This window comes from Bufo bufo, chromosome 1 (genome assembly GCF_905171765.1).
Source record: "Bufo bufo chromosome 1, aBufBuf1.1, whole genome shotgun sequence".
Taxonomy (NCBI): domain Eukaryota; kingdom Metazoa; phylum Chordata; class Amphibia; order Anura; family Bufonidae; genus Bufo; species Bufo bufo.
In genome coordinates this window covers 431219918-431243999 of record NC_053389.1, presented here as the reverse complement: position 1 = coordinate 431243999, position 24082 = coordinate 431219918, and the positions used below count along the sequence as shown (strand labels likewise).

At 42.5% G+C, this 24082-nt stretch overlaps 1 protein-coding gene across 1 annotated transcript in view; it reads left to right on the top strand.

Annotated features, from left to right (window-relative positions):
- Positions 1–24082, top strand: part of UNC5A (unc-5 netrin receptor A) — a 526348-nt gene that overhangs the window by 412484 nt on the left and 89782 nt on the right. Inside the window, exons 6-8 of the mRNA XM_040406692.1 lie at positions 5673–5837; positions 14070–14255; positions 21410–21685. Coding sequence (XP_040262626.1) covers positions 5673–5837; positions 14070–14255; positions 21410–21685 — 627 coding nt within the window. The remainder of the gene's footprint in view (positions 1–5672; positions 5838–14069; positions 14256–21409; positions 21686–24082) is intronic.

Here is a 24082-nt window from a genome sequence, read left to right as displayed (position 1 = left end):
ATATATATATATGGATGCTACTGGTTTCTGGTCTGTAGTCAATGCTTTTTGCAGGACTGTCTCTCGCTGTAGGATTTGCACATACTTATACTCAATGTTATGTACTGTTTACAATGCTTTTGGATATGTTGCCTTTTTCTATGAAATATCAACAAAAATGAAAAAGCCAAATAAAGATATATAAAAAAAAAGAAAAGAAAAGAACCTGTGATATTGAACATAGGGAAGATTTACTATAGAAAATGTGCAATTTGCGCCCAAAACTGCCTTACATGCTTTGCACTGCATTGATCATATGTTTTAGACGCTTTTCTAACTTTTTTACACCCGGTCTGGCACATTTTTGCATTAAAACTAAACTAGTAAATAGGTGGCATAAACATAGACTAGACCTGTGATGGCTAACCTCTGGCACTTGCACTTGCTTGGCTGTTCTCATAACTCCATAGAAATGAATAGAACATTCTGGGAGTCGTAGTTTCACCACAGCTGGAGTGCCAGAGGTTAGCCATCACTGGACAAGATGGTTCACTCGCAATAAACTCCTGGAATAACACAGGATCATTTGCTGGCATGTGTACAGTATGAGCATTAGGATCTAGGCCATTCACTATGACAACTTTCCTGCTGTCTCCTCCGGTAGTGGCAAAAATATCACAGTTCTGAAACTTGGACAAAATGTTGGCACTCGGGCAGAATTCTGCCGCACAGACCGAATTCTGGTGCAGACACAGAACTTTGGCACATAGACAGAATTCCGACATACAGTACAGACCAAAAGTTTGGACACACCTTCTCATTCAAAGAGTTTTCTTTATTTTCATGACTATGAAGGCATCAAAACTATGAATTAACACATGTGGAATTATATACATAACAAACAAGTGTGAAACAACTAAAAATATGTCATATTCTAAGTTCTTCAAAGTAGCCACCTTTTGCTTTGATTACTGCTTTGCACACTCTTGGCATTCTCTTGATGAGTTTCAAGAGGTAGTCCCCTGAAATGGTTTTCACTTCACAGGTGTGCCCTGTGAGGTTTAATAAGTGGGATTTCTTGCCTTATAAATGGGGTTGGGACCATCAGTTGCGTTGAGGAGAAGTCAGGTGGATACACAGCTGATAGTCCTACTCAATAGACTGTTAGAATTTGTATTATGGCAAGAAAAAAGCAGCTAAGTAAAGAAAAATGAGTGGCCATCATTACTTTAAGAAATGAAGGTCAGTCAGTCAGCTGAAAAATTGGGAAAACTTTGAAAGTAAGGGCTATTTGACCATGAAGGAGAGTGATGGGGTGCTGCACCAGATGACCTGGCCTCCACAGTCACCGGACCTGAACCCAATCGAGATGGTTTGGGGTGAGCTGGACCACAGAGTGAAGGCAAAAGGGCCAACAAGTGCTAAGCATCTCTGGGAACTCCTTCAAGACTGTTGGAAGACCATTTCAGGGGACTACCTCTTGAAGCTCATCAAGAGAATGCCAAGAGTGTGCAAAGCAGTAATCAAAGCAAAAGGTGGCTACTTTGAAGAACCTAGAATATGACATATTTTCAGTGGTTTCGCACTTGTTTGTTATGTATATAATTCCACATGTGTTAATTCATAGTTTTGATGCCTTCATAGTCATGAAAATAAAGAAAACTCTTTGAATGAGAAGGTGTGTCCAAACTTTTGGTCTATACTGTACATCTGGAGTGGGATTTATAATATGTTAATGTTATAAAGGTCTGTGCACCTGAAATGCAAATTTGTATAATATTAAGACCAAAAGTTTGACTGAAAAGTTTGACAGTATTATTAAATCTGCCCCTTGGTGTCTGATCTACAGACAGCATGCTATGGAGCTAGAGGAGCTGAGCAGATTAATATATAGTCGTTTTATTCTATTTTATATTATTAATATATAGTCATTCAGTGTTTTATTCATTTAAATCCCTGCTCTTTCTATGCTTCGGAGTCATGAAGGCAGACCTCCTTAAGGACTGACAGCTATCTTTGTATACACACGTACATAAAGGCTGTTAGTCCCTAATTAGGACTACCTTCATGACTCCTAATCATACAAAGAACAGAGATTTAGATTTATAAATTTCAAGCTTTGCCGATTTTTTCCCCCACAAACTATATATTAATGTGCTTCTAGCATAAGACCAGAAGATCAGACACCATTTGGCAGAATTACTAATACTGGCAAACTGTGTAAGAATACAAATCCCAGTGTTAATATTAGACAGTAGTGTTGGGCGCGAATATTCGAATCGCTAATATTAATCACGAATATCGGGACTTTGAGAATTTGCGAATATTTAGAATATAGTGATATACACTCACCTAAAGAATTATTAGGAACACCTGTTCTATTTCTCATTAATGCAATTATCTAGTCAACCAATCACATGGCAGTTGCTTCAAGTGGGTGCATTTAGGTGGGTGGTCCTGGTCAAGACAATCTCCTGAGCTCCAAACTGAATGTCAGAATGGGAAAGAAAGGTGATTTAAGCTATTTTGAGCGTGGCATGGTTGTTGGTGCCAGGCGGGCCGGTCTGAGTATTTCACAATCTACTCAGTTACTGGGATTTTCACGCACAACCATTTCTAGGGGGTTTACAAAGAATAGTGTGAAAAAGGAAAAACATCCAGTATGCGGCAGTCCTGTGGGCAAAAATGCCTTGTAGATAGATAGTTAGATAGCTTACATATATATAATACAGATAGTCAGTGTAGGTTATATCCTGATATAGTGTAGCTGTTGCAGTGCAGGGTGTTAGGTAGTGTGATAGGTTCTGCTGTCCATGCAGACCTGCTAAAATGTGAAGTTTCACATATTGCGGCAAAATAAGCATCATTAGTGCTGATTAGCGCAATTGTGAATATATTGGAGCACTCTAACTGCATATAAAGCCATTTTTTATGTTCTGCCGTGCCAACCATTTTCTCCAGTCTCAGGAAACTTCTAGCAGCTTGGAAAATGTAGCAAAAGTGACCCACGCCTGTATTTTGCGCGCATTACGCGAATATTACATTGCAGATTTTTCGCAATCAAGAAAATAATCTCTAATTTGTGAATTTGCAAATACATGACGAATATTCACCCAAATATTTGTGCAATATAGCGAATTCGAATATAGCCCCTGCCGCTCATCACTATTAAAGAAACAAAAGATATTTAGCGTGGTCTTCCAAGCGGCACAATCAGCAGCAGTCCCAAACAACACGGGTAGGTCTCTTCTCCTTTCTTAACCAAAATAAACTGCAATTCAGGGTCCGCGCTTGAACTTCATCAGTAAGGAACAATTCACACACAGCAACACTTTCACAAGACTATTTTATCTCGATTCCAAACAATTCCAGCTCCTTGGTCTCAATATCCACCAGCAAGGATGCATGTCTGCATGCATGTCTGTTCAGACATGCATCATAGTGCCTATTTCTTTGGCCATATACATAATGTTTATTTTTATCGGGATACTTTATTTTAGGTATTTAAAAGGAAAAAACATTTTAAATTTGGAAGTCGATCTAACGGAAATAACACAGAGACTTACCATGGGTGACCAGAGATTAGAGTTGTGTCAATTGGAGAGGAGAGGAACGCCCCAGAAGATGCGGACAGCAAAACCCGGGTCGGGCAAATAGATTTTTTTATGTGATGTGAACAAGTGTCGATCTTGTAAGTAAAATAAAATAGGTAGTGTTTCAATAACCCGTGGGTATTGCACTATGTCGTGTTCCTTTTAAAGAATAAAAGAGCTGCGGTTGCTGGTGGATATTGAGACTGAGGAGCTAGAATTGTTTGGAATCGAGATAAAATCGTCTTGTGGAAGTGTTGCTGTGTGTGAACTGTTCCTCACTGATGAAGTTCAAGCGCAGACCCCGAATTGCAGCTCATCACTATTAGGCCTCTTGCACACGAACGTGTGCAGCCCGTTGCCGTATTGTAGACCGCATTTGCGGATCCGCAATACACGGGTGCCGCTCCGTGGGCATTCCGCATCACGGATGCGGACCCATTAACTTCAATGGGTCCGCAAATCTGGAGATGCGGAATTGTGCGGAACGGAAGCACGGAATGGAACCCTACGGTGGGGTTTCGTCCCGTACTTCCGTTCCGCAAAAAGATAGAACATGTCCTATCTTTTTTGCGGAACGGCCGGATCGCGGACCCATTAAAGTCAATGGGTCCGCGATCCGCTGCGGCTGTCCCACGGACTGTGCTCATGCATTGCGCAGCACGACCACGGGGCGCACACATTCGTGTGCAAGAGGCCTTAGACAGATGTACAATTTATATGCACAGACCTTTATAAATTTGGTGTTTGGATAGGACTGCATGTACAAAGTAACAGGTTCCCTTTAAGTCTAAGATTCTGTCATTGTTGGTTGTCTGTACTATCCTACCCTAGATGATTAATCTTATTTGTTTGATATTATGGTGCCTATGAATTGAGAGTGGAAAAATTTCTTGCTCAGCTGTGTCTATATGCTCTCTGCCATAGACTGGCTACCACGGAAAATTATTTCTGTAACTTTGATATGACATGACGACACACACTGATTCTTTAGCCAGTAGTAATGTTTCATGCACCTTTGGTAACTCTGTATATTCTTCTTCCAAGTCAATGGAGGATGGTCATCATGGACTGACTGGTCTCCATGCAGCACAACCTGTGGTAGAGGCTGGCAAAAGAGAAGTCGAACTTGTACTAACCCCACGCCATTAAATGGGGGATCATTTTGTGAGGGTCAAAATATCCAGAAGACAGCCTGCACTACCCTCTGTCCTGGTAAGTGGTTTCATATCCAAGATTTCATATTCATTATTGAGTGTCTACCTGCCAGGAAGTGAATTCTTGAAATGGGCAGTATTGGTGATATGCAGGTAATGGATAAATATATTAAAGCATGCAAAGAGAAGAGTAATGGGATACATGATGAACATGGAGCCAAGTATTCTTTTAGGTTTACTGGAGTTAAAATCACTCACCCTCTATCAATCGGTCAGTCACACTACTCTCAGATTCAGGCTCCAGGACAGTGATTTCTGGGGCTCTGTTGTCCTTGGTGAAGAGCTTCTTCAGCTGGCTGTCCCTGGGGAACTAAGCCTGTCTATATGCTTCAGATAGCTTTTGCAGAAAACTTGTTGCCCCATACACATGCAAGCTTGGGTATGCATGTTTTCTGAATGGGGATAGGGGAGATAGCCAATGTCATATATCTCGGGCAGCAGCATATCTCCTGGCAGCACATTATCTCCCTGCTCTTTCCATACCCAACATTTGCCATCAGAGGAGAGTTGAGGGTCCCCTATGCACATTACATGGTCAGACAGTCCCGCTCAAATCAGCGGGTTAGACAAACATTTATCTGATGTGTATGGTCAGCTTTAGACTTGGGAAGTTCAGCATCTCTATCCCCACAGCAGTAATCCGGAATAGAAGACTGCACATTAGCAGATAGATTGATTTCTTCTGGAGCTAGACAAGGATAGAAAAATGATTGTGCATGCTGCAAGATCGGGAAGGCTTCAATTTACAGGGAGCGGATGGAGCATTTAGAAATGATATACTGTATGATGACTGTTTGGCACTTGCATGAGATGGGCAGACAATATTAGGTATGCTAGACATGAATTTATTTTTTGCTTTTATTTTGCTGGTTGGATATGGACACAGTGAGTGGAGGATGGGCAGAGTGGAGCTACTGGTCTTCTTGTGCCTCTGATTGTACCCACTGGAGAAGCAGAGATTGTACCCAGCCAGCCCCAAGGAATGGTGGGCTACAGTGTCAAGGGCCTGACACAGAGACCCGAAACTGCACCAGTGAACTCTGCATGCACAGTAAGTGTTGCCACTTTGGCAGCCACAACTAGCCCTATTTCACTAGAAAATAATTCATCATCCCTTACAGCTAAGATGAATGATAATTTATATATCCCCTATGTTTTTGCAAACTTCATATAACATTATCTTCTTTATGCCACTGGTCACCAAATTTACAATCAACTTGTCCTTCTGGAGCTTGTGTAGAATTGATTTTTCTCCGTAGTTGGGTCAGTTCAATGATTCTATATTTTCTCCTGACTTCAAAGGGAATTGAATCTGAAAATATTCTATACTTATTAACTTTGTTCTCTGTGGAATCAGCTCTCGAGAGACATAATTTCATCTACAAAAAAAAAAAAAAAAAAAGGGCAATGTTTCATGTTAGTGGATCAAACCACTGCTTTGCTGTGAGCAATCCTTGAAACTTAGAGATTGCTATCTTCAGGCCAGTATCCCTTGGGGTATATGTTAGCTGGGTATGCAGGCTTGGTGTAATTTTCTCTTTTATTGGTGCTGTAGAAGATTTTGGAAATATCAATTACATATATCAGATATTCTGTCAGAATGGTGAAATAGCTATGTAGGGTTATAAACTATCTTAGAAGATGGCCTGCTAATATTATTAGAGGTTGACCCACTAATCTAAACATCATAGATCTTGCGAGCAAACTAAATAAAAAAAAATTGCACTCGTCTTTGTGAGAAATAGACTTTCTGCTGAGGTTTCTTATTCCTAGGCAACCGCTTCCTTCTTGAATGCTATCTATCTGTGTAGCTGTTCTTAAAATATTTGTTCGGTTTAATCAGTGATAATTCATGATCTATCTCAGCAGAAAACAAACCTGATTCAGCTAAGATAAATCATGTGTTAATATATGCCGTAATGGAAGAGTTAAATGACTTTTTAGAGATTACTGTAATTAATTCCCCCCTTAAAATCTAATTCTGATTAAGTGTCCTCCGGGAGTGGGATGTTGATTTTTTTTTTTGCCATGTTGATACATTTTCTTTTCATGCAGCGGTAATAACGCCTTTGAACATTGTAAAGTCAATGTAGATATGTACATTTCATAGATGCAGAAGATTCTCATCATCTTAGGTGACTCCTGGTGTGCCAGTGCAGCACTCTTTAAAACCCACAACTAATATGACTGTCTCGTAGAGAACCCAGAGGGCCCCATGTATTGCAGTATTGCAATTGTATTGCAATAGCACATATAACATTAAAAATTATATTTAACTTCTGGTTTAAAGGGGCTATGCCACCAGGACAACCTCTGTCCATATGTATCCTCCCCGCATGTACTGCTATGGCAGAACCTGGCAGACTCATTCTATTATAGAGGACCTGTTGCCTTTCTTGACATGTCTAATTTATTAACTACTTGCATTCCCCATATAATAAGAATTCGGGAGCATCTATTCTTATGACTATCTTGTGTCATTCCTTTATTATTCTTGCTAGAAGTTATAAATTACTAGAATTTCAGTGAAGGTCAAGATGAGTGTACAGTCGTGGCCAAAAGTTTTGAGAATTACATAAATATTGGAAATTGGAAAAGTTGCTGCTTAAGTTTTTAAAAATAGCAATTTGCATATACTCCAGAATGTTATGAAGAGTGATCAGATGAATTGCATAGTCCTTCTTTGCCATGAAAATTAACTTAATCCCAAAAGAAACTTTACACTGCATTTCATTGCTGTCATTAAAGGACCTGCTGAGATCATTTCAATAATCGCCTTGTTAACTCAGGTGAAAATGTTGACGAGCACAAGGCTGGAGATCATTATGTCAGGCTGATTGGGTTAAAATGGCAGACTTGACATGTTAAAAGGAGGGTGATGCTTGAAATCATTGTTCTTCCATTGTTAACCATGGTGACCTGCAAAGAAACGCGTGCAGCCATCATTGCGTTGCATAAAAATGGCTACACCGGCAAGGATATTGTGGCTACTAAGATTACACCTCAATCAACAATTTATAGGATCATCAAGAACTTCAAGGAAAGAGGTTCAATTCTTGTTAAGAAGGCTTCAGGGCATCCAAGAAAGTCCAGCAAGCGCCAGGATCGTCTCCTAAAGAGGATTCAGCTGCGGGATAGGAGTGCCACCAGTGCAGAGCTTGCTCAGGAATGGCAGCAGGCAGGTGTGAGCGCATCTGCATGCACAGTGAGGCGAAGACTTTTGGAAGATGGCCTGGTGTCAAGAAGGGCAGCAAAGAAGCCACTTCTCTCCAAAAAAAACATCAGGGCCAGATTGATCGTCTGCAGAAAGTATGGTGAATGCACTGCTGAGGACTGGGGCAAAGTCATATTCTCCGATGAAGCCTCTTTCCGATTGTTTGGGGCATCTGGAAAAAGGCTTGTCCGGAGAAGAAAAGGTGAGTGCTACCATCAGTCCTTTGTCATGCCAACAGTAAAGCATCCTGAGACCATTCATGTGTGGGGTTGCTTCTCATTCAAGGGAGTGCGCTCACTCACAATTTTTCCCAAAAACACAGCCATGAATAAAGAATGGTACCAAAACACCCTACAACAGCAACTTCTTCCAACAATCCAACAACAGTTTGGTGAAGAACAATGCATTTTCCAGCACGATGGAGCACCATGCCATAAGGCAAAAGTGATAACTAAATGGCTCGGGGACCAAAACATTGACATTTTGGGTCCATGGCCTGGAAACTCCCCAGATCTTAATCCCATTGAGAACTTGTGGTCAATCCTCAAGAGGCGGGTGGACAAACAAAAACCCACTAATTCTGACAAAGAATGGGTTGCTATCAGTCAGGAATTGGCCCAGAAGTTGATTGAGAGCATGCCCAGTCGAATTGCAGAGGTCCTGAAAAAGAAGGGCCAACACTGCAAATACTGACTCTTTGCATAAATGTCATGTAATTGTCGATAAAAGCCTTTGAAACGTATGAAGTGCGTGTAATTATATTTCACTACATCACAGAAAGAACTGAAACAAAGATCTAAAAGCAGTTTAGCAGCAAACTTTGTGAAAACTAATATTTGTGTCATTCTCAAAACTTTTGGCCACGACTGTAATTGGATGTGTCTCCCTGCACCTTGTGACCCTGGCAGCATCAACTGGATAATGTCAAACTGTACAGGGAGACTCTCCCAATTGATAACACCCATCTGGACCTTCATTGCAAACTTCTAGCAATTAATTCATTCTTCTAGAAGGAATAATAAATGACTGGTACAACATAGAGTCATAAGAATAGAAGTTCCAGAATTGTTATTACATGGGGAATGCATGAAGCTATTAAAACAAGAATGGAAAGAGAGGTGACAAGTCTACTTTAAATGGCCAGAATGTAAGGGTACATTTCCTCTGCAATGGCTTGTCCAGTGGGAAATATCTGGCTAATAATAAGCTTGACCTGTGGTGATCAGCAGACTGACTTTTTGAAAAGCGTTCGTCTTTATGAACAACCCTTTTAATTATAACCATTAGCCAGAAGAATCACTGAGTGATGATAGTCACTCTCTTGAGATGTCGTGATTGCTATTGATCTAGCCGTCACAAAGTCACAAGCCTTCACATATTCTCCAACCCCAAATCTTAACCCCACTCCACCTCGAGGGATCATGTTGGCACAAACTGAGAGTAAAATGTAGTGGGGAGTGTTAAAGGGGATCTAAGGAAATTAAGAAAATGAAAATACTTAAAATTACTTGATTATAAATATATTTCCAAACATTTTTTATTAGTTAGAATGGCTCATTTTGTCTAGGGAACAATCTTTAGGAGAAATAAAATGGCTGCCGTCCTATTAGTGCGCACAAAACCTGTCCTAATCACACAGAAGGACATTATTTCACAACACTGAGCTAAAGAGCTGCCTCAGTCTCCTCTCTGCTTATCCGGGATTATGATATTGAAAAAAGCTAATAGGATCTTCAGATGAATCTCAGTAGGAATGGAGTTCATGAGGAGAAATGAAGTACAGAGAGGAGGTGGGGGTGTTGTAATGAGCAGCAGCACTTGTATGCAGTCTCAATTACCACAGACCCACAGTATTACAGTTTGTCCTGTCCATCCTCTCTGTACTTCATGTTTCCTCATGAACTCCATTCCTACAAAGATTCAGCTGAAGATCTTATCAGCTATATTTAGGATCATTATCCCCGACAAGCAGAGAGGAGGCAGAGGCAGCTCTTTAGCTCAGTGTTGTGAAGTAAATTTGTCCTGCTTTGTGATTAGGACAGGTTCTGTCATTTAGCCATTTTATTTATCCTAATGATTGCTATACAGACAAAATGAGCCATTATAACTAATTAAAGATATTTGGGAATATATTTATGATAAAGTGATTTTTAAGTGTTTTCATTTTTTTAATTCCTGGAGAACCCCCTTAATGTATGCTGTAGTCTGGGAAGTAGCTGTAGTCTGCTGTCCTCTCAGCAGTATGGCAGTATTCATTCTGGGAGACTGTGGAAAATAGAAGAACGAATGTGACAATCAGGAGAGAAACACATATTATACATAATTTAAAGGGGTACCCTGGGATTTAGATATTAATGACCTATTCTCAGTAGATCATCATTATGAGATTCTAGGGGGGCTCCTATTCACGGTACTCCCCACGATTAGCTGCTTGAGGAGGCCGCAGTGCTCCTGTGAGCCACTTGGTCTCTTTGCAGCTTACCAAGCACAGTGCCATATATTGCATACCGGCTGTGCTTGGTAATGCAGCTCAGCGTTATTCACTTGAATGGGTCACAGCTACACCTAGGCCATGTGACCGATGAACATGACATTACATAGGCTTGGAAGAGGCCAAAGCGCTCGCATAGTGCCACATCCTCTTCATACAGCTGATCGGTGGGGGTCTGACTCCCTGACATATTGACTCCAATATGTAAATCCTGAAAAGCCCAATTTAACTGTCTATATTGCAGAAATAACATGTAGACCCTATTGCTCTACTTAACCAAAATTACCAAAATTTGATTTTGAAGCCAGTAGAGTGGGAAAAGTGCCTTGGCAATTGCAATGAGATGGGTGATAGGAGTGGATTTTGCTATGATCTTTCGTCCTCATGCATCTTTTTCATTTGTTGGCCGCACAGGGTAATCTGTTGCTGGCAGATTAAGATTTTATGTGCCGAATAATAGAAGTGATCATCTGCCAAATGTCCATTTATCCTAGTTCAGCATGTGATCAGTGGCATTTTTACACATGGCAATTATCGGGAATGAGTGTTTGTACTAATGCTCATCCCTAATAATTGTCCCAGTCTGACCCTTGTGAGAGGGCTTCACTGAGTATATCAATTCAATTGTTAATAAAAATCCTGGGGGCAATCATTTCTTAATAGTCTGTACAATTTAAGTGGTTTTCTTGTAGACATACACATGTAGAGATGCCATGAGAGTGAGTGAAGATGAATTCAACATCAGAATCTGACAAAGTGATTCTCAACTCTTTTTCCCAGGAGAGTAAAAAAGCTGGTTTATAAGAAGAAGGTATTACAATGAAATTATGATACAAATTAGAGATTTTCCTTAAATCAATACATTTGCAGCAAATATTTTCTCAAGCTCTGACAGTGCCCTATTCAGGACTCAAGGGAAAGTACTGAATTTCTTAAAATGTTGATCATTTAGAAAAGTAGGTTGGAAACCTGGAAAGTAAGCTCATAAAATTAGTCTTATTGGAGATTGTTTTGTTTTTGAAGATTTCATGAAGGAAGTGTTTGTGTATTGGCCCCATATATCTTGAGAGACAAGCTTCTTTATTGAGTCGAGGAATCAGATGAGACTCTCTGGGGATCATGAAGAAGGAGTTAGGGCAAATGATAGATATAGGACTTTAAGACTTCACCTGCTCTTTTGAGTAATGGGTCGAAATATGTTTTTTGGTACATTTTGGGTTCAGGTAGCTATAGGTGATTTAAGAAAAATAGCCCATGTGTTAATTTTGCAATCAAGGCCATTTTAGAACCTAGAGAATATGGAGCGTATAGATTATTAAGGTTGATAATGTTTGATTATATCATGAACAAAAATTATTTGCTGAATACCAAATACCCCTTTAACTGGTTTATTAGTGCAAATGTATGGGCTACTTATGGTCTGTAAGAAGTTGAATGACACCTCTTATGGATACTATAGAGGCTGCCATTAATGGCTGTTGGCTTTGAGAACCCACTTGTTAGACCAATATAAGTCAAATAAAAGGACAATAATTAATATTTCATGGTATTATTTTTATTGCAACTGAAAATGCAATTTATGCTACACCCCAATCATATAGACTATATGTGTTCTTTATATCCAGCACAATAGTGTCATCTGCTGTGTGTGTGCATTTGGATTGGGACAGAAATAGGCTGCACTGTGGGCTATTCTGTGCAGGCTGTAGATGCATCCAATGTCTATATTAAGTTAATGGTGATTTAATGAGAAGGGTTGACTAATGGGACACAGGTAGGTAGTAATTAGATATGACATTGCTTTGGCACATGAGAGTGGAGCAAAGAAACCAGACTGGCAGTACCTACAGGGTACAAATGCGCTCTGAGGCAAAGCAGTCGCACTAACATTAGGGATATATATATATATATATATATATATATATATATATATATATATTTGCCTTGTGCTGCTTATAAAATAGAAACATAAATGATGCAGCACACATAAAGAGAAAAAATACTTGTGTTATGAAAAAATTATCAGTTTGTGTAATTTGTATCTGTGAGAAGTGTATTTTCTGAGAATCAATAAAGACATAACCAGCAAGAGTTCAATTAATACTCAAGTATGCATGACATAATGAAGTAGCTTTTATAAATCACCATCACCATAATGAATCTCTCCTAATAAACAAATACCCAATGATAGCAGCACTATCACAGATTACTGGAGAAGATAGATAGATAGATAGATAGATAGATAGATAGATAGATAGATAGATAGATAGATAGATAGATAGATAGATATTAGATAGATAGATATTAGATAGATAGATAGATAGATAGATAGATATTAGATAGATAGATAATAGATAGATAGATAGATAGATAGATAGATAGATAGATAGATAGATAGATAATAGATAGATAGATAGATAGATAGATAGATAGATAGATAGATAGATAGATAGAGAGATGAGCGAAGTTTTGAAAAATTAAATTCGGTAACCTTGCCGAAGTTCCCCAAGAAATTTGATTCTGAATTAATTTGTCACAAATCTCTATAAATCAGGTATACCCAGGCCACTCTGCCTTAGGGTACGGCCGCACTAATTAGCTGCACAGTTCTTCAACGCAGCATGTTCGCAACCCCCCTGCAACACGACCAGTGTTGCAGGCGGGTTGCAAACATGCTGCGTTGAAGAACTACGCAGCTAATTAGTGGGGGCACAATATGTGTATTATTGTTCTAGCCTGCAATCTCCTGCAGGTTGACACTAAACACTGAATACTAATCATCTCTGGCATAAACACTTCTCCAACCCCAGTGCTCTCCATCCCTACAGGTGGGAGCCCTTCTTCTGCCATCTGCTTTTCCTCCTTTTTCCACATAATCTAATATCGATGAGAATATGTCATCAGGAACATCCAGCTCCTCCTCTAGGACATGGAGACTTTGAAGGATGATTTGGAAGAAGTAAAGCCAGCAAAAGATGAGAATGGTCATCATTAAGACCTGACCCCCCCTAAGGGGTGCAGACTGCATGATATAGGTTGGCACACTAGTACCAAAATAATTTAGGCTTCCATCTTATTGGTATTGAATTACATATCTTAGTTTATGGTTTTTGTAGGAATAGGTAAATGTGGTAATAATTAAAACTGACACAGAATAAGTCTCCCTGCACTCTCCCTGCACTCTCCCTCTCCAATATTCTTCTATTAATCATTGTCAGAAACACTGTCACTAGTGCAGCCGCCATTTTGGGAAAACCTAATTTGTTACTACAAAGCACAAGAAAAATGGAATTTGTTGTGAATTGAAGTTTTCCTAAACTTTGGACCAAATTCTGCTTTAAATGCTTTGCTCAATATAAATAGAAAGATAAAATATTTGTACCGTTCTACAGTGATTTTCATGAACATCGGATCAAATTATGCAATGAGTTAAACTTAAAATGAATAATATAAAAGATGACTTCCCCCAAAGTATAGACGTGAACTAAGACTATGAGTGGCAAGTTAATACACTTATTTATGTTATTTCAAACGCAATTATTCATTTGAGCTTATTTTTCTTTCTTTGGGTGCTGCAGCGGTAGGCGCCCCTGAGGATGTGGCCCTGTATGTTGGAGTAGTAGCTGTGGCGGTGTTCCTAGTACTCTTACTAGCGGTAATACTAGTGTGCTGGCGCAGGAAGGAAGGCCTTGATGCTGATGTGGCTGACTCCTCCATCCTAACAGCTGCTTTCCAGCCTGTTAGCCTCAAGCCTGGCAAAGCAGGTAAGAACCAACAGCAAAAACTTTTCTACAATAAATAAAAGTGGCTTAATTTGGCTATGGTTAGAATCATGACATCATTTTTCTACATATGTATGTCTGTAAAGGTTCTCATTCATCCAAATAATGGTACAATATATCTGTAGTAAGAAGTCATATCAACTGGACTTGTATTTTCTCTTGAAGATATTTTGCTAGTCCTCTGACTTACTTGTACAAGAAATCTCTGGCATTAAAGGGTAACTGTCATATTTTTTTATTTTATTTGCTAGTTTATTAGAGCTAGGCATGTATACCTGAGTTAGGCCTCATGCACACGACCATTGTTGTGTTCCGTTCCGCAAAATGGGGTTCCGTTGTTCCGTGATCCGTTTCCGTTTTTGTTTCCGTGTGTCTTCCTTTATTTTTGGAGGATCACCAAACATAAAGGAAAGTAAAAAAAAATCTAAGACAGGTTTGCCATGCAAATGATAGGAAAAAAGCGGACGCGGACGCGGATGACAATCTTGTGTGCCTCCGTGTTTTTTAGCGGTCCCATTGACTTGAATGGGTCCGCGAACCGTTTTCCGTGAAAAAATAGGACAGGTTATATTTTTTTGACGGACTGGAACCACGGACGCGGATGACAAACAGTGCATTAGCCGAGTTTTGAACGTACCCATTGAAAGTCAATGGGTCCGCAGAAAATCACGAAAAACGGAACAACAGACACGGAACACAACAACGGTCGTGTGCATGAGGCCTTAGTCTGTCAATGATTGTCAAAAGATTTGTAAATACCTTATAATAACTGATTTCATTAATGTTCTCTTTCCCTTTCCACTGCTCCCTTAAAAGACCGTTGCTAGGGCTTGCCTGTCTTCCTTTTAGTATAAACAGAAGACAGAGGGGAGGTCCTTCACACTGCATGCCTGCATTAGGCTTCAGAGTGAGGAGGCGTGTCTCCCAGTAATCCAATCTGATTGGCTGGCAGGGAGCTGCTGGCTACCAGCAAGTGTGTATGGGAAGTGAGGGAAAGCAGTTTTGGCCTCAGAGAACTGGCAGAGGAGCCATCTTGATAAGGTCCTCATATTGTAAATGTTTAAACAGCTGTAACTAAGGGAAAAACTAAAGAAAAACAGTGGTTATTATAAACAAAATTAAAGGTAAAATCTTGATTGCAATTTACATTAGGTGTAAACTGCCTCAGGAGAGTTGTTAGAAAAGCATTGTAAGTAGCAGACAAGATGGTGCATCTCTCCAGAATAGTGGTTTAATGGGAAATACAAGTATTTTCTAAAACTGACATAGGAGAGATGACTGGTCCTCTTTAAACTTACAAGCCTACACCATGGAAAGTAGCTTGTTGGCACATGCTCCACTAGCTACACTCACGCTACACAAATGGACACTGTTTAATAATTGCTGGTGTAGAGAACTAAAGAATGGTGCTAGGAAGACCCTCCATGACCCTCTGCATAGTGTACCGGTTTGACTTTGGGCCAAACGGGAGCGGAATCTAATTGTTCCCCTGGTGTTCACCCGTTATCCCATTCCAGGATGCAGAGGCTGGTCTTAGCTGCAGGGGAGACAGCAGGTCGCTACCGCAAGAATGGTCCCAGCTAAGTGGCAGCTGGCCGAGCAGGCCAGAACACCCCGGTGCAAGCACTGGGGATACAGGCAGGTGGAGCGAGCTGTCGCTGGATGGAATAAACACAGCAGTAGAGTCAGATGAAGCAGAGCTGAGTTGGTTATTAAGCAGAGCTGGAGCTGTTAGAACAGCAAAGTTGAATAGCTCAGGTGCAGCAGGTGTAATAAGCTGAACAGCAGACAGAGGCTTGGTCGACAATTCGAATCATATACTTTAGAGCAGCGAGGTACAGGAGGATCAGGCAGAGACAAGGTCAGGATACAGGCTAAGGTCGGAAGCAGGATAACAACACAGGAACAACGAGCTAGAACCTTCTCTGTAGAAAACTACAATATTGCTCAGGCATCACAGGAAGGGGAAGCACCCTTATAAAGGTGGTGCCTGGCCGGAATTGGAGAGAAGGCGGAATCAGGGGCATGTACTAACCCTTAAAGAAACAGGACGCGTGCGGCTCCTACAAGTTGCAACTGAAGCTGTCGCCGCCTTCTACAGTGCAGGAAAGTGGGTCCGGAGCCTGCAGCAGAGAGTAGGAGCCTTGTGTGCAGTTTGACTGAGGTACATAACAGGATGCGCTGCACGCTGGCGGCTGACAACTGCCATTGTTACAGTATCCCCCCTCTCACGCCCCTTCTTCTTGGTCCTGAAAAAATCTTTTGAGAAGATTCAGACCATGTACATTTTCCTCCGGCTCCCAGGAACGTTCCTCAGGACCATAATTATTCCAGTCTACAAGGAAGTACCTCTTGCCACCAACTACCTTGAAATTGAGGATGTTCTGTACTTCAAATTCAGATTCTTCGCCAGTAGGAACTAAAGTAGTGGTGGAGAGGGGTCTGGAAAAGGTGTTGAGGACCAATGGTTTCAGGAGAGATACATGGAAGGAGTTTGGAATGCGGAGGGTAGGAGGCAACTGGAGTTTGTAGGAAACAAGGTTGATACGCTCTAGGATCTCAAACAGGCCCAGAAACCGGGGAGAAAATTTGGTACCTTCATTCGAATGTTTTGGGAGGAAAGCCTGACTTTGTCGCCAGGAGAGAACTGAGGAGGTGGTCTACGTCTGGTATCTGTATTCTTCTTCATACGGGTAACTGCCTGACAGATAGAGTCCTTAGTCTGTCTCCAGATGCTGAGGAAGTCTCTAAACAAAGAATTAGCAGCTGGTACCTCAGAAGATGCAGACAGGGGTAAAGGAGCACAGGGATGAAGTCCATACACTATATAGAAGGGAGAAGAGCCCGTAGATTCTCCGGAATGGCTGTTGTAAGAGAATTCCGCCCAAGGCAGGAGCCGAACCCAGTCATCATGCTGAGCAGAGTGACGTAGGTAGTTCTCCAAGATCTAGTTAATTCGTTCAACTTGCCCATTAGACTGAGGATGGTAACCAGAAGAGAAATCCAACTTGACCTCAAGTAGCCCACAGAGCGCTCGCCAGAATTTGGAAGTGAATTGTACACCGTGATCAGACACAATGTGCAGAGGTAGACCATGAAGGCGGAAGATGTGTTCTATAAATAGACAGGCCAATCGATTAACAGAAGGCAATCCAGACAGTGGAATAAAATGTGGCATCTTGGAGAATCTGTCTACCACTACCCAGATTACGGAACAGCCAGCAGAGGATGGGAGATCTGTGATAAAGTCCATAGCGATGTGCTGCCAGGGGACTTCAGGAATGGGTAATGGTAGTAGCAAGCCTGTGGGTTTGATTCGGGAAGCCTTGTTGTGGGAACAGGAGGTACAAGCAGACACAAACTCCCGGACATCTTTGGGTAGGGTTGGCCACCAATAGTGACGGGACAGCAAATCAAGGGTCTTACGCACCCCAGGGTGACCAGCGTACTTGAAGCAATGTCCCAAAGAAAGAATTTTCCTCCTCTTGGCCTGCAGAATGAAGATCTTCCTCGGAGGAATATCTCTCACACGGACTGGCGACACAGAAACCAGACAAGACGGTTCTATGATATGTTGAAGTTCTTCAATCTGATCCGATGGGTCGCAAGAACGGGAAAGTGCATCAAGCCTTTAAATTTTTATCAGCCGGTCGGAAATTCAGAAGAAAATTGAATCTGGCAAAGAAAAGTGCTCATCGAGCCTGTCGTGGATTTAGACGCTGTGCAGACTGTAGATATGTCAGATTCTTGTGGTCAGTGTATATCACCACAGGATGCAGAGCTCCCTCCAGAAGCTATCTCCATTCTTCCAAGGCCATCTTGATAGCCAGCAGCTCTCTATAGCCGACTAAATAGTTTCTTTCCGCAGAAGAGAAGAGCTTGGAGAAGAAACCACACAAGACAAATCTCCCTTTGGAGTTCTTCTGTAGCAGGATGGCACCTGCTCCAATAGAGGAAGCATCCACTTCAAGGAAGAACTGTTTGGAGGTATCCGGATGACAGAGAACAGGAGAAGCAGCAAAGCAGTCTTTGAGACGCAGGAAAGCCGACTCAGCTTTAGGGGTCCACTTCTTTGCATCCACCACTTTTTCCTCAGAGCAGAAATAGGAGCTGTGAGGGAAGATTTGGGATGAACTGTCTATAGAAGTTGGCAAACCCCAGGAACCTTTGAATGGCATGGAGACCTTGAGGACGAGGCCAGTTCAGGACGGCTGAGACCTTGTCGAGGTCCATTTGCAGACCAGAGCAGGAAACAATGTATCCCAGGAAGGATAAGATGGACTGCTTAAAGACACACTTTTTGAGCTTAGCGTACAGACCATTCTCCCTTAATTGCTGCAAAACCAGGCGCACTTGCTTCCGGTGAGTGGTCAAGTCAGAGGAATAGATGAGAATATCATCACTACACAGTTGTACAACAGGTCCCGGAAGATATCGTTCACAAATTCTTGAAAAACTGCAGGAGCATTGCATAGGCCGAACGCCATGACAGGTACTCATAGTGGCCATCACGGGTATTGAACGCCGTCTTCCACTCGTCGCCTTCACGGATTCGGATCCAACTTAGAAAATATCTGGGTGCCTTGGATACAGTCGAACAGTTCAGAAATCAGAGGCAGTGGTACTTGTTCTTGACCGTGATCTTGTTCAGCCCACGATAATCTATGCACGAACTAAGTGACCAGTCTTTCTTGGCCACGAAGAAGAAACCAGCGCCCGCCGGAGAGGTAGACTTTCGGATACATCCCATCTTGAGGTTTTCCTTAACATACTCGGCCATAGTCGGAGTCTCAGGCAGAGATAATTGATAAACCCTTCCGCGAGGTGGAGAAGTACCAGGTAGAAGATCGATCGGGCAGTCATAGGACCGATGAGGTGGTAAAGTCTCAGCCCTCTTCTTACAAAAAACGTCCTGATATGCCACATATTGCAGAGGCAGACCTGACAGTTTCTTAGGGACCGGATGAGGAGACGTTGGGCGAACCACAGACAGGAAGTATGGCACTGAGGATCAGAGCGGAGAATATCCCCCATACGCCAGTCTAAGACGGGGGATATAAAGATATTTCTCCAGAATGTAGCCCCCCAACAGGAGTTTAACAGGAGCAGTGATGAACTGAATAGGTCTGGGCAGGGGTTGTCCATTTACAATAGTTGCCACCAGAGGCTTTGCCAGATGAGTAGTGGATAACTGGCACTAGGTCACCAGGGCTTGATTAACAAAATTTCCGGCTGCGCCAGAATCCAGGAAGGCAGGTACAGATATGCTGGTTTTCCTAGAGGACAAGACTACAGGAACAAGAAGTTTGGGAGAATTGTCTCTTTTACCTAGGGTCACTTCTCCCATAGAGCCTAGGCGCAGACGTTTTCCGCCTTCTGGGGACAGGTACGAACAACGTGACCCTTTCCGCCACAGTAGAGGCACAAGTTTTCTGCTCGCCGCCGCTGGCGCTCCTGATCGGATAGCTTCAGGCGTTCCACCTGCATAGGCTGTTCAGGCGGAACCGCAGCAGGAGTCTGAACAGTCCTCTAGAAGACAGGTGCGAGTCTAGATGTCCACCTCGCCCTTGCGGCTTGAGAGAAACGTTCTCGAAATTGCACGTCAATACGTGTGACCAATGTGACCAAAGCGTCCAGAGAGACAGGAAGGTCCCTTCCTGCAAGTTCATGTTAAATACGGTCGCTAAGTCCTTCCCAGAATACGGCTTGTTGGGCTTTATCATTCCAGGACAGTTCTGCGGACAGAGTACGGAACTGAATTGCGTATTGTCCCACTGTCAAAGGCAGCTGGACAGCAGTAATGCCATGGTGTGAATACGATGCAACGGGATTTGCAGGAGTTGCTGGGGCTTGTGGTACGGCAGGAGCAGGTGCAGATAGCGCGTCCAGGCGGCGGATATAATGTTCAGACACCGCAGAAGGACATCTTGGCGTTCGCTCTGGCATTGTAGCTCTTGGTATAAATCTTGCACCACAGGCTTGGACTTGCCAGCGAGGTCCATGGCCTGAGCAAACTGTAAAATATGAATTTTGCTGACAGGCCTGAATTGGCAGACATGTATTTTATGTAACGCTCCAGGATGCAGAAGCTGGTCCTAGTTGCAGGGGAAACACCAGGTCGCTACTGCAAGAATGGTCCTGGCTAAGTGGCAGCTGGCCGAGCAGGCCATAACGCCCTTGTGCAATCAGCTGGGGATAAAGGCAGGTGGAGCGAGCTGTCGCTGGATGGAAGAAGCGCAGCATCAGAGTCTGATAAATCAGAGCTGAGTTGGTGATTAAGCAGAGCTGAATAGCTCAGGTGCAGCAGGTGTAACAAGCTGAACAGCAGACAGAGACGTGGTCGACAATCCGAATCATTTAGAGCAGCGAGGTACAGGAGAATCAGGCAGAGATGAGGTCAGGATACAGGCTAAGGTCGGAAGCAGGATAACAACACAGGAACAGCGAGCTGGAACCTTCGCTGTAGAAAACTACAATATTGCTCAGGCATCACAGGAAGGGGGAAGCACCCTTATAAAGGTGGTGCCTGGCCGGGATTGGAGAGAAGGCGGAATCAGGGGTGTGCACTAACCCTTAAAGAAACAGGGCGCGTGCGGATCCTACAAGGTGCCACTGAAGCTGTTGCTGCCTGCTACAGTGCAGGAAAGCGGGTCCGGAGCCTGTAGCGGAGAGGAGGAGCCTTGTGTGCAGTTCGACTGAGGTAAATAGCAGGATGCGCTGCACGCTGGCGGCTGCCAAATGCAATTGTTACACATAGTAAGATCCTGGATAAGTAAGATTTTAAGCATAGTTTGACGGATCCTGATTAAAAAAAAGTCTGGAGATTTATTTTAATATATTCATACTGTTATGCTGCAACTAGAAATTATCATAGTAATTATCATTGTATTTCATAAAAGTAGTGCAACAGCAATTATGCAAAGTCTTCACCACTAAAGTGGTCATTTGCATACACAAATCTTTCCTCAAAGACTTCACATTAACTTTCTTTTTAAGTATATAGGCGGTTTGAATCTAAATGTCAGATCAATAAATGGCTAATTATTTATGTACAGGTTAATCACTAAATGTTCAACACTGGCATATTTAATCACATTTTTGGGAACTAAACATTTTTTACATTTATTTTTTTTTAGGCCAAGCTCACCTACTAACTATTCAGCCTGATCTCAGTACAGCAACAATGACCTATCAGGGATCCTTGTGCCTACGACAAGATGGTGGTAACAAATTCCAGTTAACCAATGGACATCTTCTGCCACCTATGGGTCCAGGTTTACCAAGGGAGCATAGTCACACATTACCAAGACTATCCACCCAAAACTATTTCCGCACCCTGCCACGTGGTTCAAGTAATATGGCATATGGTACCTTCAACTTTTTAGGAGGACGTCTTAAGATTCCAAATACTGGTACTTTCATCTTTATGTCTTTTCATATATCAGTAATTTATTGAATAGTATAGAAATGATAAAAAAAAATGTAAAATAATATTTAAAGGAGTTGACTCAGGAAGACAATCACTCTCTATATTTCATATTAGGGCATATGGACATCATCCCTGCTCAGAACAACACTTCTATGAGCCACAATAGAAAGCCCTTATTTGTGAGCAGCTCCTGTTCTGGAGCAATATTTTCTTTACATGAATGGGTATTCTTCTGAACAATCACCTTGTAATGCTAAATTTCCCCTTCTGCAGCTGCCCTGGCTGATATTTCCAGGCACTTTGCCAAGTTTGTTGGCCACAGGTGCTGGACCTGGATAGGAAAACTCCTATATTGTGTTTATGTAGGCTAATTTTAGAAGAGGTGAATGGAGAGAAAGCCACAGCAGCACGGCCACCTCTCCATTTACTACTACAGAACCACTGGAAATAGCCAAGCAAGTGATTGGCTATTTTTGGAGCTCTCATAGAATTGAGCGAAGGCAGGCCACACATAGGAGAGGGTCCCGGAGATAGGACCCATACTAATCTGACATTGATAGCATATCCTAGTCATATGCCATTAATGTCCTTGCAAATACCCCTTGCTTTCCCCACTGAGCTCCAATGTAGTTTTCACGCCCAGTATGTTAATCACAGAGGAGTGCATCACAGCCAGGGAGAAAAAACAGCTCACCTTCTCCCTGGCTGTGACGCTCTCTGCTGTGATTGGTCTTCAGCACACCCAGGAAGAAGGAGACACTGACTGCGAATCCCTGGCATCTCCTCATTCCTGTACTGATGATCAGTATTAACATACTGGGCGTGAAAACTGCAGGGGGGCACAGCACAGCAAGCGAGAGGTATTGGAAAAAAACTATGATGGCAGCATCAGCAAAGCATACCCCTCAAGTAAAGGTACTTAAAGGTGTTCTCCTGGAATTAAAAAAATGAAAATACTTAAATATTACTTCATTATAAATATATTCCAAAATACCTTACATTAGTTATAATGGATTGTTTTGTCTAGGGAGCAATCATCAGGGGAAATAAAATGGCCGCCGTCCTATTAGTACAAACAAAACCTATCCTAATCACACAGGATGACAAGTTATTTCACAACATGGATCTATAGAGCTGCCTCATCCTCCACTCTACTTGTCAGGGATTATGATCCTGAATACAGATGATAAGATCTGTCATGGTGCGGTTCACTGTGACAGTTGTGGCCGTGTAGGCTGGCTGCATGCCCTCTCGCATACTGGCTGCAGGCTAACACCTGTGTATGCTAGTTGCTTGGGGCTGTGTGCTGGCTGCGGTGTCTTGTGTGAACTTTGCACCGTGAATGTGTGTACTTCCCGTATCTGCATCTCTGTGCATTTCCTGTCTCTGGTGCCGTCTAGGCTGGCTGCAGGCTCCCTCACATACTGGCTGCAGACTGACTCCTGTGTATGCTGGTTGTCGTTAGGGTGTGCTGGCTGCAACATTCTGTGTCTGGTGTAAACTGACACTTGTGATTGCATGTTCTATGGTTCTGGTACTCCTGGCTTTGATGGGGTTTAGTTTCCCTGGTCTGTTCCTAGGTGTGGCTTATCAGGTGCCCTCATTATGTAGCTATTTTTACCTGTGAACTGTGGGACTTGAGGTCAGTTTAGCTTCTGCCTTGCTGGGTGTTGCACCTTGCTGCTCACCCAGGAGGTTCAGTCTGTCTTGTGTCTTACTGGGTGTTGCCCCTTACTGCTGACCCAGGGGGTTTTGTGATCTGCCCTTGTTTTTGGTGTTGCCTGTTAATGCATTGTTGTTGTTGCCTTGTCTGATCTTCTGTACCTGTCCTGTGATGTTGCTGTTATCCTTGTCCTTGCCTTGTCTGATCTTCTGTACCTGCTTCTGTGCTGGTTCCCGTTAGTCTTGTTGTCTGTTCCATGTCCTGTGTTTTCTTGGGTTCCAGTTCTGTTGTCTGTTCCGCTGCGTGGTTCTTTGCAGGTAGGGACCAAGTGTACCATGACCTTCCTGTTTGTGCGACCAATGAGCCCTCGGCCCAGTTCATCCCCACCACCTGGGGTTCTGTAAAGAACGGGGCTCACTGGCTCTTCGCCCTCTGGATTTTGCCTCTGGTCTGCCGATACACTTGGTTCTGTGGTAGTGCTACCACTATTGCCTAAACTGAATATATTTTACTGTCATGTTCTTTTATTACATGTGTAATAAATTACTCTGTTAGTCCCTGGTCTGTTTTTGCCTGTGTCCTGTTTGCATGACTTCCCAGAGATCTGCCTTGGGCACGTGACAAGATCTTTAGGTGAATCTCTGTAGGAATGTAGTTCATGAGCAGATGTGGCTAATGAGCAGCAGTTCTTGTATGCAGTCTCCATCACCACAGCCC